This window comes from Saimiri boliviensis, chromosome 19, assembly GCF_048565385.1.
Source record: "Saimiri boliviensis isolate mSaiBol1 chromosome 19, mSaiBol1.pri, whole genome shotgun sequence".
NCBI lineage: Eukaryota > Metazoa > Chordata > Mammalia > Primates > Cebidae > Saimiri > Saimiri boliviensis.
Window position 1 is genome coordinate 22266832 of NC_133467.1, and position 20117 is coordinate 22286948.

The following is a 20117-nucleotide window of genomic DNA, read 5'->3' on the forward strand; positions in this document are numbered from 1 at the left end:
GCTTGTGTTTCAAAATTTTGATTGAAGCAGTTGAATCAGTCAACTGACAGAACTGTTAACTGTCATTTTGTTTTAGTCAAAATAACAGGTAGCTGGGTACAGTGTGCATGTCTGTAGTCTCAGCTACTCAGGAGGCTGAGGTGGGAGGATTGCTTAAGACCAGGAGTTTCAGGCTGCAGTAATCTATGATGATGCCTATGAATAGCCACCGCACATGAGTCTGGTCACATAGTGAGACCCTGTCTCTTAAAAATAAAAAAGAAAGAAAAAAGGTAGACATAGATACAGCCTATATTTTTGACCCCTCATATACCATTTATGCTGGTAACAATATAAATCATTATGACAGTATAATGCAGCAAACAATGGAATGCATCCTGCTTTTAAAGATTCTGTTGTTTTAAATAGGAGCTGGATAATATTCTTAATATTTCCAGTATCTAGAATCATATGGCAAACCAAAAACACATACCCTGCTAATTTCTTACACTTACCTTTCAGGACTCGAACAGCCCACCGAGCTTGTGTTTCTCCTGTGGGTATCATGGAACCCAAGGGTTTGATGAGGCCAATAATGGCCAGGGTTGATTTTTGCAGATGTGCAGGGAAGATATACTTGTATAGCGAGGCCTGGCCATCTTCAACTTTCACTACAGACTCATCAAGGAAGGGGAAAGCAAATGTGTATCCAGTGGCAAAGACAATGATATCAATAGGCTCTTCCTTTGAAGTGTTGTTAAATATGACAGAGTTTTCCTTTACCTCTTTTATGCTTGGCCTGATGAACACTTTCCCAGTGATAATACGGCCTGGTAGCTCATCATTTAGCACAAACTCTTTCAGCTGAGTCCTAAACAAAAAGCATGGATAGGGAAGAGATCTGTCTGTGAACAATGCAGCCAGCTCTTTCTCCCTACCTTCCTCTGTCATTCTGGGGCTGTCTCCATGGTTGGACAAGAATTGCTGCACGTCTTGGGAGACATTACTTCAGTGGAAGGGGATTCATGAACATTCAAGAAGGATTATAAAATATGCTTGCCATTTACTAGAGTTTGGAAGCCTGAGGAGGAAGCCAGCACCTTCTCTAGCTTCTGTTTCTCTTGCTGATTTTCCGCATTCATCTATCAGTGTCAATCTAGAGAAGGCTGAGAGCTGAAGGGCTCCAAGGGAAACCAAGGACTTCTAGATTTGCTGAGAACTTCTGAAAGATCTATTCTCTTTCTCTAGGAAGCAGTTGCATAAGGGAAACATGCATGTATTTTAAAGGAACAAGGGCAGAATCTTTTTCTGGCTCTACCTCTGGAATGATGAGACAAACACTTGGTGAGTTGATCTTGTATAAGCTGAGCCATTTTTGGGGCCAAGGTCAATCTTACTTGACAAAGGGAAGAAGCCTGACAAAGGGAAGAAGCCTCTGCCATTAGAGAGATAGTGAGCAAGGAGACCCAGGCATCTGGGATTCCCTCCCCTCTCTGCCATTCACAGTGCATCTCAATAGAAGAGACAGCAGACCAGCTGGTGCCTCCTGAATCTCCTTTCTGTAGGTGGCAGGCTTGGTCTCCGGGAAACTCTCTGGAAGACACTGTTTTTACTTAAAACAAGATCAAACCTGAAACCTTTTCATATCTGAGTCCTAAAACTGTAAACCGAAGTTTTCATATGTGATTCCTGAAGCTGTAAACTGAAACCCTTTCATATGTGATTCCTGAAGCTGTAAACCTAAGATTCTTCCATGAGTAATATCTAAAGTATAAGCCTATCTATATAAAGGCAGAAGCTTCCTTTGTTAGATGAGCTGAATTTGGACAAATTATTCTTCAGCTCCTGGCTGTAATAAACCCTTTCCTTCCCCATTTGGTGTTCGGGAGCTCTGTTTCTCACGGCTGCTCCTGCTACAATGGTGAGGGGCGACTAAAGCATTCAGTTTTTCCCACACAGTGAAACTAGGCAAGTGTGTTTCTTTTGTCAACAAAATCATAGATAGATCATTCTCTTTTGGTTGCTATAGCTGAGGCTCAAGTAACTTGCCAGGGTCACAGGTTCACTTACTACTCAATGAGCTTGGGTAAATGGCTAAATTTTGCTGTTTCAGTTTCTCCATAATAAAAGGATTATTATAATAGTACTTAAAGTGTTGCTGACAAGGTGAGATACATAATTTCACTTTCTGAGCACTTAAGAACAGTTAGCTGTTATTATCAAGCAACTTTGTATCAAGTGTTCCAACACATTCAGCCATGTTATTGTGGTACTGCATGGCTTGTACAGACTGCTGGAAAGGAAGAGGCTCTTTCTTCCTAAAAGCCCTTGGCAGTCACATTATATTTACCTGTCATCTGGCATTAAGCCATAATTTGCATGATTGAGCCAGTTGTTTATCTTTCGTGCCATCAACCAAGTCACAATTGGAGTTGGGAGAGAATTTCTCAACATGTTCTGAAATCGTGTCATGAACACCATGTCCCATGGGTAGCCTGAGTCAAAGATTCGGCTGATCACCCATGCCCCTCCGGTGGTGCTGAGGAACACCTGGAAGCAATTAAAGACATCCCTTCATTTGACACTGTGAACAGGGTTGGCTGGTTCTGCCAGAGAGTCAAGAAGTGTCATGAATGGAAAGGCACTGAAAAGTCTGCCACTTTCAAAATTCATCCCTGACAAGATAGTCTTGGTTCTTCTAACTTCTATTTTAAAGTCAATCCTTTTGAATTAGGATTCGGAGTATCTAGAGTGTTAAAATGCCTTAAGACATGTTATTGAATACTTAGTATCTGCCAGCCTGTAGCAAACAGTAGGGACCTTAAAGTCTATGTAAGAAAACAATGAATAGGTGATTGCTACCTTGTGTGCTCACTGTAATTGTAGGCAGTAAGAACAGGGCATGGCAGTATCAAAGCTGTCTACAGATTTTCAATGCAAACCATTGGCTTATGACAGTAAAATTCAGTACTACGATTACTTTTGGTGTTTGTTCTTTTTAACATTGGCTGATTGAGTTTACCAGTTGACTGAGTTCATGAAGCTAATAGTTTTAGTACAGACACAATAAGTAGTTACATGTACAATTGTTTACAAAGCAAATAATTAGTTAAGCAATCTGTTAATTTGCTAATACAAAACAGCTGATTTAACGATTGTTTCTTCCCCCACCAAACTGGGGCATGATGACTGCGGCTCCAGTGTCAGGGTTTGTGTTATATATTTTCTTTGGCCTCATAATGGAGCTGAATATACAATACTGGAAATGCAGTGGCAAGAACTACAGATACATCAGTGGTTCTGACATGAGGCATTTACACTAAACCTATCTCTCTATATCATGATGCAGAATTGAATGCAACATTTCGCTAGATACGAATTATCTTCTAAGTTACGGGAAGTTTCTTTGTTAATATATAAATGATAAGATGTATGTCAAAGCATGTTTTCTGATTGAAGACATTTCTGGACAATTAGAGAAACAGAAATAATAATATGCACATGTGGTGGTCACAGTGGATGGGCCTTTGTTAATATTTGTTTCAGGGCCTCCTTTCTCTTCCTTTAGGGTAATGCCACCTAATTGCTAAGTTTCAATCAGTCAATCAATCAATCAGTCAGTCAGTGGGCCAGACGCAGTGGCTCATGTCTATAATCCCAGTACTTTGGGAGACTGAGGCAGGTGGCTCACTTGAGGCCAGGAGTTTGAGATCAGCCTAGCCAGCATGGCAAAATTCTGTCTCTACAAAAACAAACAACAAACAAAACCAAAATACAATCTTTCAATGAATAAATCAAACATTGAGTCTTTTTTTGAAAGTCTGGAAAAGGAATATCAACGTTACACACTCCCAACCTTTTTTCTTGACAGCTGTTTTCACTTCTAAAATTATTGATTTAATTATTTACACTTATTTATTTGGCATCTGTTTTTCCCACAACTATAAGCTCCATGACTGTGGGTATCTTGATTTTGTTATTGTGTTTGCCAGTTTATCTCCAGAGCCTGGCACAATGTTGGGCACATCAGAAGCCAGCAGCTAGTACATATTAGTTAGCTGAATGGCCTTCAATGAGTTTACAGCATAGGTGAAAAGAAGATATATATGATAAAAGGTAACTTACAATATTAAAAATTTAAAAGTGATGACTGAGGGGTGCAAGTTACAATATTGCATAAATTCTGAATAGGGATAGATCACTTCATGTTGTAGTGAGATATCTGGGAATGTAAAGATAGATTGTAACGGAAGAGAAAGGGGCTCTGGAGAAGAGAGTGGTAGCGTGAGCAAAGGGGAACTGAAGACACAGAAACTGGAAAGTGCGACAGTTGATTATCATCCAGGAAACAGAAGTTAAAATTAAAATGGCAGATTTGGACCAGATTATGGAAAACTCTATGATGCAGAGCTACTACATCTGCAATTTATTTTTTTCAGGTAAAGAGAGAAATTAGAGGTTTTTAAAGCATGAGAGTACTGGAATGAGAGAAGACTTTTCTGAGGATTTGTTTTGTTGGTAGTTGGGGTCTAGATGGCTGTTGCGGGTGGGGGTGACCTGTGGGTAGGGGTACAAGGCAAAAATAAAATGCAGAACAAAACCTTTGAGAATCCCGGAAGGCCTGGAAGTGGGAGGTAGAAGAGGATAGTTAGGAATGTCGGCTTTGAGTCAAAAGAGACTTGGGTTTGACAACGGACTCTGCTACCTGCTAGTGGTAAGATTTTAGGCAGGTTCTTTAGCTTCTCTAAGCCTTGGTTTCCTCATGTGTAGTCAAGGATACTAACTACCTATGTCAGTGGCTTGTTTTGATGATTGGTAAAAGTAATAGAGTAAAAATGCATTTAGTGCAGTACCAGCCACAGAGTAATCCTAATAAATATTAACTGTTTCTGCAATTATTATTAGGAGGACAATGCAATAGCCTCAGTGTGAGGTGGTGTGGACCTGTTGAGGGTGTTGATAATAAATAAGGAGAGAAAGGGGCAAATGGGAAATAGTAGCAGGAAAAAGTTGGTAGAACTTTCTGAATTATGGGACTGAGTAGAGAAGAAATATGTCCTGTAGCTCTTGTTGGATGACTAACCAAAAAAAAAAAAAAAAAAAAAAGTAAAAAGAAGTCAGAGAAGTTGATTTTGGGAGGAAAGGTGAACCACCGGAATTCATAGTAAAATCTGTGAGCATTCAGAAAAAATTAAATTCTTTAGCAATCTGTTGCGTGTGTGTGAGGCATTTTTTTCCTTTAACATTTATCATGGTGTCAAACACCATTTGCTTGAGGCATGCATCTTAAGACAAAGCTCTTCACCCAGTAACATCAGGAATGGTACCTTTTTTGCCAGGTGGCTGGCCTCCACAGCAATGTCTGTGCCAGAATTTCCCATTCCAATCACAAGGACTCTCTTGTCCTTAAATATATCTGGATGCTTATATTGCCGGCTATGAAAGTACTGGCCTTTAAAAGCATTAATACCTATAGAAAATAAAAGAGAAGTGAAATAGAGAATTTATAGGATCAGTGAATGAAACAAATATTTTTCAGTTGATAACATTCTTTTGACAGATAGTTTTGGTCATTTTTACTAGTATTCTCAAGTTTGAGAAAATCTGAAATATGAATACATGACTCTATAAGACATTGGCAGGTAATTATTTAATGGGAGTTATTACTCTATCTCACTAGATTGGTCTCCAGTTTTACTTACTAGATAATTAACTACTAAGCTGAAATATTGTGACATAAAGATATATCAAGCAAAAGTATAAGAGGTCATTATCATTTTAAGGAAAAGTCAACAGGATAATAATATTCTATTTATTCATACTTGATTTATATAAACTTTTCATAAGCAAGGAGTAAGTTCAAAGAAGCTTAAAGGAAGTGTGAGTCAGTATCTCTTTTCAGAAAAGGTTTTTTTTTTTTTTTTCTTTAATGTCTGCTATGTGCCTGGAACTGTGCTAGATGGTATGGGGGGAATAAGATAAAATGTTGTCCCTATTCACAAAGTTTCATGTGAGCTGGTGAAGTTCACTGATAGTTCACCTTGGTGACTGACTGTAACTCAAGATAAGTTTGCTGGGTTGGCTAGAGTTGGCTCAGAGAAAAAGGAATTATGTCAGTTACACCAGGATTTAATCTACTGGGTTAACTCAATAGAGTATCTTAGGCAATGATGCTGAATCTTATTGAAACATCACATGAATGGAGAATGTTTGAAAATACTATTTTTTTTTTTAACAGCAATAACTTAAGCAGAAAATACTCTTAAGACCACATAACATAATCAGAAGTAATATGAGCTAAACAAAGAAATTCTTTTTTCCTAAAAAAAAAAAAAAAAAAAAAGGGTGAGGCCGGGCGCGGTGGCTCAAGCCTGTAATCCCAGCACTTTGGGAGGCCGAGGCGGGTGGATCACGAGGTCAAGAGATCAAGACCATCCTGGTCAACATGGTGAAACCCCGTCTCTACTAAAAATACAAAAAAATTAGCTGGGCATGGCGGCGCGTGCCTGTAATTCCAGCTACTCAGGAGGCTGAGGCAGGAGAATTGCCTGAACCCAGGGGGCGGAGGTTGCGGTGAGCCGAGATCTCGCCATTGCACTCCAGCCTGGGTAACAAGAGCGAAACTCCGTCTCAAAAAAAAAAAAAAAAAAAAAGGTGATCAGGGGGAAAAACGTATATACTTGTGGGAAGTAGCCTTACAAGGCCTGGTGGCTCTTTAGCAAGAATGCAACCAAATTCCAATATTTACTCGGCACAGGAACCCAATATGGATCAGAGAACTGGTGAGAAGGGAGAGCTAGAAAAGGCTAAGTAGAAACAGAATTATCTCTGAATTTCATGTTATTTTAGATTCTCTTTGGATAGGCTTTTTTTTTGGTGGGGGTGGTGGTCGTAAATGAACAAAAATGAGACTCTGTGGCTGTCTCTTAACAGACCAATACTTTCTCTTACAGGAAGACACAGTAAGAACTTACATTAGGTAAATGTGGCTGTGTTAGTAAGTAGCAGAATGTCTTATCTAAGAAAAAAATTTATAATATAAAAAGGAAAAAAGGTAAATATCAGAATGTATATATGTGAATGATAAAAGTAGTCATCTTGGGAAATTTCACGTTTATTCTAACTCTGATACCTATATTTTTACTTAGACTTTTTAGAGCACCTTCTTTGGAATTGCTTCTAGAGCTTGTGATACAATATTTTTAAATATCTTCAGTGAATTTGAATTTTTATGACAGCTAACAACAACCCCAAGGAGTATGTTCCTTCTAAGCAAGTCTTCCATTAGTCAGCAGATAGTGAGGTTGGGAGAACTACTCTTCAAGTCTAAAATCAGAGAATTTTAGAGCTCAAAGTCTCCTTAATCATTTAGTCAGGGATTTTAAATTGGTAGTGGTTGATAAGATGGGTTTTAAGAAAGATTATAAGTCTTATAGAGCTCTTCTTTCTTGATTTGTGATGTATACTGTTGGTTAAAGTAATTCAAACTTTTCAATTTGAGGGTGAAAAAATGGAGGCCTGAGAAAGGTTAAGTAGGAGACTCAAGACTATCAGCGAGGTGGTTGTAAATGCTAGAATTCATACCTGCTGGGTCCCTACCTCCTCTACTCAAACTGAGCATATTGGCTCAATTGCTTTCAGGTATGCTTTATTATTTTAATCCGATGTGAACTTGTGTTACTTCTAGGGGCAAATCCAGGACTATGAGAGGTATATGTTTACAGTATTGGAATCACTCCATGTCATATGTAGACTGTGATTTCTCTACTAGACTCCATAAATCTCTCTATTCATTCCTCCAATACAGGTTACTTCTTGCCTTATTCACCTCTGTATTCTTAGCACCTAGTGCAATGTACTGTGAATGCTGAATGAATATAGTTTACTCCCTGTGCCATGGAACTTTCTGGATTCTTGCAGTGACTAGGTACTCCTTCCTGGAAATTTGGAATGGATGGCTGCTCAGAGCCTTGCTCTGTAGGCAAGAATGACAAAAAATTGGGTTGTGTTCTGTGATGATAAGAGTCCATCATTGAATGGGTTCAAGAAGAGACTATTGAGCCTTTCTCAGAATTGCTGAAAAGTAATTTTCTGCATTGGGAAGAAGACTGAACTTTGTTCTTTCCAATTCAATGATTTTATTCCCAGACAATTTTCAGGATATGCTTTGCCCTAATATAAGCCGGTCTGAGTGACCTCAGGGGGCAGATCCAGGACCACTGGGTTTTCATAAATTTATTGTAAGATGCCTCTTGAATTGTTCTTGGAAATCTTTTTTTTTTTTTTTTTAGATGGAGTCTTGCTCTGTCACCTAGGTTAGAGTACTGTGCCATGATCTCAGCTCACTGCAAACTCCACCTCCCAGGTTCAAGCAATCCTGCCTCAGCCTCCCAAGTAGCTGGGACTACAGGTGCCCATCACCATGCCCAGCTAATTTTTGTATTTTTAGTAGAGATGGGGTTTCACCATGTTGGCCCTGCTGATCTTGAACTCCTGACGTCGTGATCCATGTGCTTTGGCCTCCAAAGTGCTGGGGTTATAGGTGTGAGCCACCACGCCCGGCCATTCTAGGCAATCTTTAGATGAGAAACTTGGAGAGAAGTTTCAACTTTTTGAATGCTTGTTACAGATGAAATAAACCAAACCATTACATTTTCTGTTCCATTGGATTAAAATCAAGTTAAAATTTGGCGTAGATTAACGTGACCATGGTTGTAAAAGGCAGATAAAGAAACTGAGATCCAAAGATGTCTTAACTTGTCTCCCAAGACTAAGCTCCCTCTTGACTATTGACCCAGTGCTATAAACCTCTAATCTAATTGCTATCACTCACATAAAAGAAACAGTCAAAAAATAACTTTTTTCTTTATGTACAGTTTGACTTTTGTGGCCTCTAAACTCAACTTTGGCAATGTGTGCCTGCTGCTAAGGCTAGCGACTTGTGTAAGCATCCCATGTCTTAGAAGACTTTCTGAGTGTTTCCAGTCACTTAAGGGACACTGAATCTTAGTAAAACATGAAACTGCTTATACTGCTATACATTTTGCTCTTCTGTATTCGTAGATCATTTGGAACAAATGAAAGCCAAAAAACTGGACAGAAGATGCTAGTTAGAAAAGCAAACAAACAGAGGCAGGATAATCACTTGAACCCAGGAGGCGGAGGTTGCGGTGAGCTGAGATCGCACCATTGCACTCCAGGGCAGCAAGAGTGAAACTCCATCTCAGTAAATAAATAAATAAATAAATGAAAAGAAAAAGAAAAACGGACAAACTCCTGTTACCTCCCAACTTTAGCTATTTAATGGAACAGCCATAGGAGTTCATTCTCAGACTAATCAAGCATCAGAATGGCTCCCATGAAAAAACTTAAAAGTTAGTTGCAGAAAATGCTGTACCTGGAAATGAGTCCAATGGCAAATAAGGGTTAGTAAGAAAACCAGTGCAGACCATGACAGCATCAAAGATGGCTGACTCTTGCTTCTCTTTGTGCAGAGTGACAACCTCCCATTGGCCAGAGACAGTAAAATCTGAGCATTTTGCTACACTGCAGACTTTGGTCTGAAAAAGGAATCACAGATATGATTAGCCATTGTCAATATTCCATTAAGGGCTTGCCAGTTGATGTATCATTGACATTTTAAAAGTTGTAGAACACAGAATAAACATAATTAATAAGTATAACCCTAGGAAACTAATCAGGTCACCAGACTAATCATGATTCCCTCGATGAAAGTACTCTAAGCTTAGAGAACTATCTGAGACAAGTGGTGGCATCCAAAAATTTTAAGTGATTTGCTCAAATTCTCACAGAAAGTGATAGAATCAGAATTAGAACCAAAGTCTCTGATGCCTTTTTCATTATTCTTTCTGTTATGCAACTTTATTTCTCACAGAGCTCTCTCTCTAACAACAATTTCTTTGACAGAGACATGGATAAGATATAATTGAAAACATGAATTTGTCCAGGGTATATTAGCTTATGAGGTTTTATAGAATATGTTGCTGAAGTTTTTCCAGAACTAGAAAGCAGTTAAAAAGTGCTAACATTATGGCTTGAAATTTTTGAGAGTGGTTCAAATTTCAAAGAATCTATTTTTTCTTCTTATTGAGTACATACATGTCCATGATTACTGGGCTTTGGTTCAAGAAGTATATATACAACAAATCGCAGACAAGTCAAATTTAAAAGGATAAATTATTCACTGATCAAGAGGCTTTGCTATTTTTCTTTCCTTTTTAAAGTTTTTAAAGAATATAGGTTTCTTTTTTTTTTCTGTCATTTTCTTTTATTATTTGTTTGTTCTATTTATATTAATTTTCTATCACAAAAGTAATACATGTATATAAAACGTTTTTCCAACAATACAAAAGTATAAAAGTATAAAATGGAAGTTATTTCTTCATCTCCCAACTCCAATCCTGAGAGATAAATACTGATAACAGTTTGTATATTTATCTCTTTACTATGCATATAAAATAAATATGTGTATGTAAATTTTAAAAATTAAAAATAGGATCATATTGTAGATATTTTACAACTTGTTTCTTTCATTCTTAAGTTCCTCTTAATGGGTTCACTATTTGCTTTATACTATTTGAAGTGCTTATTGTGTTTCTACATTTGTATTACAACTATCTTTTCTAAAAGTAAATTTTCAGTTTAAAATCTTTCAAAATAAATTTATTTTTAACCATAAAAATAATAAGCGTGGAGCCTGGGCACCATGGCAAAACCCCATCTCTACAAAAATAATGTGGCTTGACGGGCACGGTGGCTCAAACCTGTAATCCCAGCAGTTTGGGAGGCCGAGGCGGGTGGATCTCGAGGTCAAGAGATTGAGACCATCCTGGTCAACATGGTGAAACCCCGTCTCTATTAAAAATACAAAAATTATCTGGGCATGGTGGCGCGTGCCTGTAATCCCAGCTATTCAGGAGGCTGAGGCAGGAGAATTGCCTGAACCCAGGAGGCAGAGGCTGCGGTGAGCCGAGATAGCGCCATTGCACTCCAGCCTGGGTAACAAGAGAGAAACTTTGTCTTAAAAAAAAAAATGTGTCTTGATATTTTTTAGGTCCCCTAAGATACTTGGATGTAAGTATTGCAAACCAAAATTTTATACATGTGAATCTTTACACAAAGCATCTACCCCCACCTCCAGATTTACTTAAAGTGGGGAGTGAGTAGAAGGAGAAAATAAATCCAGCCAGGTGTCATTAATATTGCCAGTTTAGTATCTCATCTACAGAGACCAGGGCTAGGCTAGAGAGATAAGAGGCAGGAAAATACTTTCTGACTACTAACTGATGTTTTGTGTCTTACCTTGAATTGAATGTGTTTCAGAAGGTTGAAGTGGTTTGCATACATTTTGAGATAATCCAGAAATTGAGAATTTGGCACATAGTTTGGATAATCTTCTGGGAATGGAAAATCTGAGTAACAAGACATCTCCTTGCAGCTGTTGGAAACCACAGACTTGTAGAGACTGGCTCTGCCTTCTTCAACATGTTCCTGTACCAGCAGTGCACACACATGAACATTCATTGCATGCTTACAAATAAGCCTGGAAAGAACTTGCCTGTCCAGATGCATGCAGTATCATTGCTAAACACGGGAGAATATGGAAATACATGAGAATCAGGAAGTAGTGTTTATTTGTATGATGGACAATTTGGTTTCATGGGGTATTCTTGAAATGATTATGGAGAAGATGGTTCAGATTATGAAGGATCTTGTATCTGAAGTTAAGGAATTTGGATTTTACAGGAAGGTTATGGCAATCTACTGAATGTTCTAAATATAGAAGTGATTCATATTAAATTTTGGAAAGAGAATTCTGGTTCTACAAAAGATGAATTAGAGGGGGCTGAGAAGGAAGGAAGGAGGCTAGCTAGGAGCCTAAAACACAAATCCACTTGATTGCTAATGAGGGCATGAGTAGAGGCAATGACAGCTGGAACCCAGTGAGGTGAGATTTGTCAGAGGGTAGTAAGGTTGAATACATAGGATTGCAAAACCAATTAGATTTAGGGATTGAGAGAGGAAACAGTCAAAGGTTTCCAGATTGGACAACTGTGTGTATGGCATAATACTAGCCAATTTCTTGCCCCAGTTTTTACTCAATTAACTAGCAAATACCAATATCTCATAAGACTACTGCAAAGTTGAATAATAAGCAATTTTAGTAATGTCTTTAACATACATTGCCGCTGTCTTTTGGGTGGTAGGTAGTAAGGAGGATTATTCTGATTTCAGTGGGAAGGTTCTTGTATTTTAACATTATTTACCATCTTGCATATGTATAGTTCCTTTTTCCTGTGAAATAAAAATTATTTAGTTTATGTGAACAAGTAGAAACATGAACACAAATCTCACATATAGAGAGGGATTTCTCTTTTTCTGCAAAAGATATGAATCTGTGTTACATATAGATTTGTGTATTGGCATGAAACATACAGCAATCACATAAAACAAAATTATAAACATTATAAACTGGTTTAAATTAATGTTACTTATCTCATTGACTGATAAGAGTTGATTATAACCTCCTTATCTGTGGCCCACCTATCAGACAGACTCAGCTAAAATGCTTCTGAGTATTGTGGACCAGCCGCAGCACAACTTGTGGGTGTTCTAAGCCCTGGTGGTGACGAGGGAATTAAGGAAAAAAATAAAAACAGACACAGAAATAGAAATCATTAGCATGGACCCAGGGATTCTTCACAAGATGAGGACTGTGAAGACCCAGAGCTTTAGGCTCTGCACGTATTTGTTGTTACACACACATAGTTTGATCATATCACTCGAGTTGGGGTGATCACGGAGTGAGTACGCACAATGAAACAGTTTATATCATCTCCATTTAGTAGGAGGTATGTGGTTATTCTAAAAAACTAAACTAGTATTTTATAGTTAAACAACAGATAATCATTGCGGTGCTGCTGCAGGAGTGTGGGAATGGGTAAGAGCCAGCAAGTTCTAATCACATGACATACCTCAAAGAAGAGACTATCTCCTGAGCCCAGTCACCCATGGAATAGGCGGGAGACTAGAGAATGCCACTCTTATCTCGACCATCCCAGAGGCCCCCTGCAAGACCCTTTATGAGCCTGTGAGCAGGGTCCCCTCCTCCAGGCCACGAGACCCTTACTGAGGGGTTCAAGCAGCAGGAGGTTGAGCAATGGGCCAGGTGTTCCAGTCTTTGATACCCAAACGTTTCAGGGCTGAGATCAGCACTTTACAAACTTTCTCACCAACCCAGCATTGTTTTACAAAGTACAAGTTGCACTCTATGTTTAGCTGTTACAATGCACAAACTTCTATAAACTATAAATCTTAAACTAAGGCTAACTTATTAAACAGAAGAAAATTAACTCTTAAGTAGATGTGGTATAGGCCTGCTGTCTATTATTTTGGCTTACTTCTGAGAAAGATGACTATTTAAATCTTGATATTTTATTCAGGGGAAATATCTAAAGCAGTGTTATTCAAATATAGTCTGCAGAGCAATACTGATAGGAATTATTTGTTACCAGTCTGTTACAAGATAAATACAGAAATCGAAAATAAGCATTTACAAACTTCTATAGCAATAATTTGACGTTGCTCAATATGTAAGTATGTGGACACCATTTTGTTGAACAGGATATAAATCAGTCTTGTTGCCTAACTTGCGTGATGAGTTTCAGTTGTGTACTAGTCATATGCTATAGGACTGTATTATTATGTGTGATGTTTTAAGGTTATTTTAAAAACGTATCCAAAAGCACATAAAATCTGGAATCATTTTCTTTCATTGAAAGATAATTTATATTTAATCTTATAGTATAAGTTATTTGAACTGGCCATGGATAAAAGATTGAAGATACATCAAGAAAAAGTAGGACTATCAGCTTCATTTTGGATAGCAGTTAAAAAAAAAAATACCCTGAACTTGCTGAGACTGCTTTAAAATCTCTTCCTTATTTCAATCAGCATAGCTCCGTGAGTCTCCTTTCTCTACTTTACTGCTATTAAGCAATGTTTAGAAATAGTTTAGATACACATTATCCCCTGCAAAGAGCATTGCCATTTATTCAAGCCAGATTAGGTAAACTGACAAGCAGAAAGCAAGATTAATTGTCACATTAAAAACCTTAAATAGTAATATAAAAAATGTATATTTAAAGTATGCCTACCAGTGTTTAATATGGAGAAATACAATTTCACACAAAATATTTCTTTGCTTGGCAAAAAGTTACAAGGGTAATGGTGACTTACTGTGTGAATTGTATATGTGCACACTTTCAAAGAACAACATGTTCATTTTTTGTAATTGTTTTCCCTTATATCTATGTTGTTTAATGACATTTATTAAAATTAATTTTATAATTTCTGACTATAAATTTCAAACTTACATTTTGTATTTTTTCTTTGTGTCATTTTCATTTTTCTAAGGATTCATTTTTATTATATTTGACAGCAGTCTATAATTAATTGAAAAAAAAAAAGGTTGTTCTTCACTGTTTGGGAAGCACAGCTCTCTAGCTCAGCACCTTTGAATTTTGTGAGGCATTGCTTGGGTAGTCTTATTAACATGTAGATGCGTACTCTGTAAGTGGGAGTGAGCCTAAGATTGTGCATTTCTAACAAGCTTCTATGTAGATGCGGCTGGCCCATGGACCATATTTTGAGTGAGAAAGCTTTAGAGCAGCACTGTCCCCAATAGGATGTATAGAAGTCACATAAACACTTTTTAATCTTCCAGTGGCCATATTAAAAAGTAAAAAGAAACAAGTGAAATTAATTTTAAGAATATATTTTATTTAACCCAACATAACCCCAAGTATAATTTCTCTCTATATATAAATATAAATTTAATATATAAAAATTTATATGTATATATATATATATATATATATACATAAATTAAAAAACTTAAAGCATTTTGTAATGACACATTTAAATGTCAGAAATTCACTGGGGAGGGGATATTCTAGTGTCCCCACCTTGCCAGGGCTAACCCTTCCACTTATGCCTACAACTCCACCCCTCCCTTTTCCTGCTAGGATCGTGTCTCGATTTGGATTTATGTGCTCATCTGGATAGTTTCCATTTGCCTACAAACATCTTTGGGTCTTCCCATCGTGCAAACAAAACAAACACAACAACCAGGAAATCTCTTTAATTTTGCTCCTCATTCCCTATTGCTTTTAAAGTTGAATATGAACCCCTTGCCCAAACATGCAGCCACTCTTTTTCCTCCCAGTCCTCCTCTTATGTGTACCATCTGCACCAAGAAGCTGTTTTTATTTTCTGAATATGCCCAGTACTTTTTCTTTACTGTTCCTACCCTCCCTGGTGTCTTCTGCTCAATCTCTTCTAACTGTCAAAATTTTTCAAAGTCCATCAGACACTACCTCTTCAGTGAAGCTTTCTCGGGCTTCCTAAATGTGACCATTATCTTGCTCTCAATTAAATGCCCACAGCACTGTTTCTGACTTGCAGACTCCAGCCTTCTTCCATCTGCCTGACAGCCCTGAGGGCAGGGTGAATTCTTCTCATTTTTGTGTCCCTCACTGTGTTTTGTGCTTTGTGTATTGGTGTTTGACCCATCTGAGTAATACAGCTGCAAATGGGCCCAGCTGGATCTAGACCCATTTCTTTTGATTCTTAGATCAATGATTTTTAATGTTAATGATTAGGTGCCTATGACCTGTATAAGGAGTATTTAAGAGGCTTTTGATCTTTAGGCTTACTTTTTGTTTTGAAAGAGATTACTTTAGTCAAATAACTCTGCTAATTTAGTTGAGCACTTTCATCTTTCAAGCCAACTCTTAACCCTGACTGATTAGGTATGCTTGTTTGGAATACTGTTGTTAAGAAGATTCTGAGGCTCACTAGGGGAAAGGCATCATGTTTGATTAGTAATGTCTTCGATGGACATGGGAAGGGGGAGATTTTTGGATTAAGTGTCAGGTTTCTGCCATCCTGTTGAAACATATGTGGTTTGATTCCTGAGAAGAGACATGCTCTTCTACCTGGCCCTCTTTGGAGGTCTCCATGCACTGATGATCACATTTGCTGGAGGGGTACACTTTAAGATATGCAGTTCTTTATGTGAGCCAAGCTGCCTAGGCTGGAGGACTGTGATTAAACTAGTAACCTTGGCCTCTCTGGAGCTTTACACACTCAGCCAGAAAATAATTACTTTATTTCAGTTCCAAATTCTACCCTTCTGTAATAGAGAAATGCTGTGTCTTTCTCTTAGCCCCTTGGGATCTGAGGCCAGGTTATCTGATACCTTGCTTCTTTTCTCTCTTTCTGACAGCTTTCTCCTTAGCAAATTTAAAGCTCATGGGAAATGTTTTTGCTCAAAAGGAGGGAAAATAGAAACTCTGGAAAGATCTGATGCAAATGCTCCCCTGACTGAGCCATGGAGTTCACAGAACATTTTCCCTGCCTGGCTTCAGGGTTTCGATGGCTTTAAGTAGGGCCCTTGTGATCCCGTGGGGCCCCAGGCCAGGCAAGGGTGGGCTTTATAGTACCCTTTCCTCAGTCCTCGCCCCTTCATTCCTTTCTCTGATCCAGGCAGTAACCATGCTGAGATTTGGGTATATTACTTTTCTTCTGCTCAGGGAATAAAAAAAGACTCAAAAACTCATATTCTTTACTTTTGTTTTTGGCCTGCACTGGGATTGCCAGGGCGGTAGTACCTTGATTATGGAGCTCATCCTACACGGAGCCCTGAGTCTTTAATGCAGATGGAGCCAGGCTGGGAAAAGAAGCAGGTAAAGCAGCTCAGCCTTGCAGGCAGAGGCTGAAATTCTTGCTCTTGCCCCTAACCCTGCCGTCTCTGGCTTTGCTTCAGAGCCCCTGGTCCTGCTCCTCTGCCTCTGGACTTCCCTGGCCTGGCCCAATCACTCTATTCTCTTCCATACTTTGTGGACATCTTTGGAAACACTTCTTCCCCTTGGCTCTAGGTAAAGAGTACAGGTCTGTTCTGACTTCCACCCAAGCTCACCTGTGCCCTGTTTCTTTTACAATTTCAAAGGCTCCTCGTGGTCCTCTGTTCAGCAGACATGTCTAACCTTCCTCAGGGCCACCAGCCCTTGTGAAAGAAGTATGGATATAATTTCCCAGCTACCAACCCATTCTCCAATAGACAGATAAAGTTGGTGAAACCCCACTTACGGTGAATCTCCACAGCCCCCCAAGGTCGTCGCTCCTCTCAAAGCAGGTGGGCTCCAGTCCTTCTTCCAGACAGCACTTAATGGAGGCCAGGCCGCTGACCCCAGCTCCAACAATGGCAACTCGCTTGCCCATGTTCTCCTGTGTGGGGAAAATGAAGCAAGGCTTTTTATTCACAAGAGCTCCACCCCATCCTTGGCTGCTCTAATCAACCAGGAAAAAGAATTTGGAAGAATAAGCAATTTGCTCCATTCGAATCTTCTGTTAGCTGGTCTCTGGTGTGTGAATGTGAGAAGGGAAATGTTCAGGTCACTGGTTAACCCTGTGCTTGGTATGCTGCCTGCCTTATGCAGCACGGGTGCCAAATGTTAGTACAGTTGTGGTCAAGGCTGTAGCTCCTGGCAGAGCTGCTGGAATTGGACCTTTGACTGGACAGAGTCTTGTACTTTGGACTGAGCTGCTGCCTCTGGTTTCCATTCTGCAGCCCTAGAACTGCATAGATCAGCAGACTAGGAAAAGGTTACCTTGTCAGACACATTCTCTTGATCACATGCAAAACTGAAGCTCAGATTGGTGTGGTGACCTGACACAATACTACACAGCAGCTGGTGGCGTGGAGTTGGGACCAGGAGCCATGACTTGTGGCACCACAGGTCCTGCTGTAGCACTGCCCTTTGTGATCCTGCCCCAGCACAGTGCCAGGGCCCCAGCTGTGCTGTTGGTGTGTCTCTTTCACAGGTAACTAGTGATGGTCACCAGCGGGAGAGAGAGAGGGTGGCTGCCAGGTAGGGTTTGTGGTAGAAAAGTAGGCATGCGAAGCCATCCTTCCCGTCTCAGTTGGATACTGATTCACCTCCAGGGCACATGGTACAGACACCATTGGCACAGGCCAGAGAATCTTCTGGCACCAAGCCGTGGTTAATAACACACATGTGTAAGAGCACTGAGATGTAATAGAGTGCATTGATTAAGCAACCAGGCTCTGGATTCTGACTGCCTGAGATAAAGCCCGGCTCTGTCAGTTACTATGGTATAATCTCAGACAGATTAACCCTTCTGTGCATCACAAATATAAAGAAAACAGTAGTAGCAGCTTCCTTGAAGTGCTTTGTGAGAATCAAATAAGTTAATAATGTAAAGTGTCTCAGAATAGTTCCTGGCACAGAGTAAGTGGTCAGTAGCTATAAGTTACTGAAATTGTAAAAGTGTTTCCCAGAATTAGTTTCATCTGTCTTTCACATCAATGAGCCTCTGTTCTTTTAATTCCGATAGCATTTCTGGTCAGTAGCACACACATTTAACACTAAATTATATGATGTTATCTTTTTCCCCAATATATTTTTGTGACAATTTTATCTCCCTGTTTCTTAAGTGCAGGGTAAGTGCCCCCAGACATAATTTTTTTTCTAAAAATTTGCTATTTTTTAATTTGACAGGTGAAATCTCTTCTCAAAGCTGGATATACATTTTTTGTTTTTTTTTTTGATTAGGAATCTGAGAGAAGTAGCTCAACTATAGAGATGAAAATACTCGATATTTTAAAAATAAAAAGGTCCCCTTTTTTCAAGCAACATGTGAAAGTGTTGTAGAGCTGGTTGCTTCCCATAGCAACTGGACATAATTTACTGGGGAAGAACTAGTAGATTCCTTCTAGGGGAAGTCATGTTTTAGGCCCTAATGAACGCTATAAAACCAAAAACCTTGTATAATTTCCCCCTCTCTGGGACCAACAGGAGTAAGGTGACCCCACGTTTAGAGAGGCAGTTGAAGTGTGGGTACTGGGGAGTGGACACATGTTTTTCAGAATCCTGCTCTATCATGAGTCAACTTGGTGACATAGGAAAATGACTTACCTACTTTGAGCCTCAGTTTACTAATTTGCAAAATGGGATAGAATGCGACTCTTTTTTTTTTTTTTTTTTTTGAGACGGAGTTTCGCTCTTGTTACCCAGGCTGGAGTGCAATGGCGCGATCTCGGCTCACCCGTGACCTCCGCCTCCTGGGTTCAGGCAATTCTCCTGCCTCAGCCTCCTGAGCAGCTGGGATTACAGGCACGCGCCACCATGTCCAGCTAATTTTTTGTATTTTTAGTTAGAGACGGGGTTTCACCAAGTTGACCAGGATGGTCTCGATCTCTTGACCTTGTGATCCACCCGCCTCGGCCTCCCAAAGTGCTGGGATTACAGGCTTGAGCCACCGTGCCCGGCCGCGACTCATTTTTATAGAACATAGTAGGCATTCAATAAAGAATATTCACTTTTATGAGAAAAACAATTCCAGGAAAAAGGAGAGGGTATTGCATCTATACATATGACATTGGGAGTTGTGCTTGGAAGCATGCTGGCTCTATAAAGACAGCAGGTTTGACCGTAGCATGATATTAGTGCCAACAGTAGGACAGTGGAAAACAAAGCAGGTTCTCTTTGCATGAGGGGAGGGTGAGGAGCCATTTCCATGAGCTGGGTTGAGAAAGAGGATGAGGCAGGGCCGGGCGCGGTGGCTCAAGCCTGTAATCCCAGCACTTTGGGAGGCCGAGGCGGGTGGATCACGAGGTCGAGAGATCGAGACCATCCTGGTCAACATGGTGAAACCCCGTCTCTACTAAAAATACAAAAAATTAGCTGGGCATGGTGGCGCGTGCCTGTAATCCCAGCTACTCAGGAGGCTGAGGCAGGAGAATTGCCTGAACCCAGGAGGCGGAGGTTGCGGTGAGCCGAGATCGCGCCATTGCACTCCAGCCTGGGTAACGAGAGCGAAACTCCGTCTCAAAAAAAAAAAAGAAAGAGGATGAGGCAATTTTCCTATTTCCCTGAAACTAGAGAAGAGGTCAGTAGAGGGGGGTGTTATTTCCCTGGAGAAAGGCCAGCAGCAGTGTTTATCCTGCCAGGATGTCCAGAAGGGTGTCCCAGGCAGAAGGAATGGGCTCTGGTGTAGGAAGGACCAGCGTTATGTATTTCCTTGCCTAGGAT

The 20117-nt window shown here is 39.6% G+C and overlaps 1 protein-coding gene across 3 annotated transcripts in view; it reads right to left on the reverse strand.

The window, feature by feature from the left end:
- The window catches only part of FMO1 (flavin containing dimethylaniline monoxygenase 1), a 29610-nt gene that overhangs the window by 3477 nt on the left and 6016 nt on the right, over positions 1-20117 (reverse strand). The window contains exons 1-7 of one of the 3 annotated variants that reach the window (XM_010336135.3): positions 17152-17238; positions 12182-12294; positions 11302-11490; positions 9377-9539; positions 5307-5449; positions 2330-2529; positions 495-850 (exon numbers count right to left, since the gene is read on the reverse strand). In XM_010336135.3, the coding sequence (XP_010334437.2) occupies positions 495-850; positions 2330-2529; positions 5307-5449; positions 9377-9539; positions 11302-11490; positions 12182-12259 (1129 nt within the window). In that variant the 5' untranslated portion in view covers positions 12260-12294; positions 17152-17238. Of the gene's footprint in view, positions 1-494; positions 851-2329; positions 2530-5306; positions 5450-9376; positions 9540-11301; positions 11584-12181; positions 12295-17151; positions 17290-20117 lie in introns of those variants that run through there. The other 2 variants (XM_003925375.4, XM_074390223.1) reach the window with 2 other exon arrangements.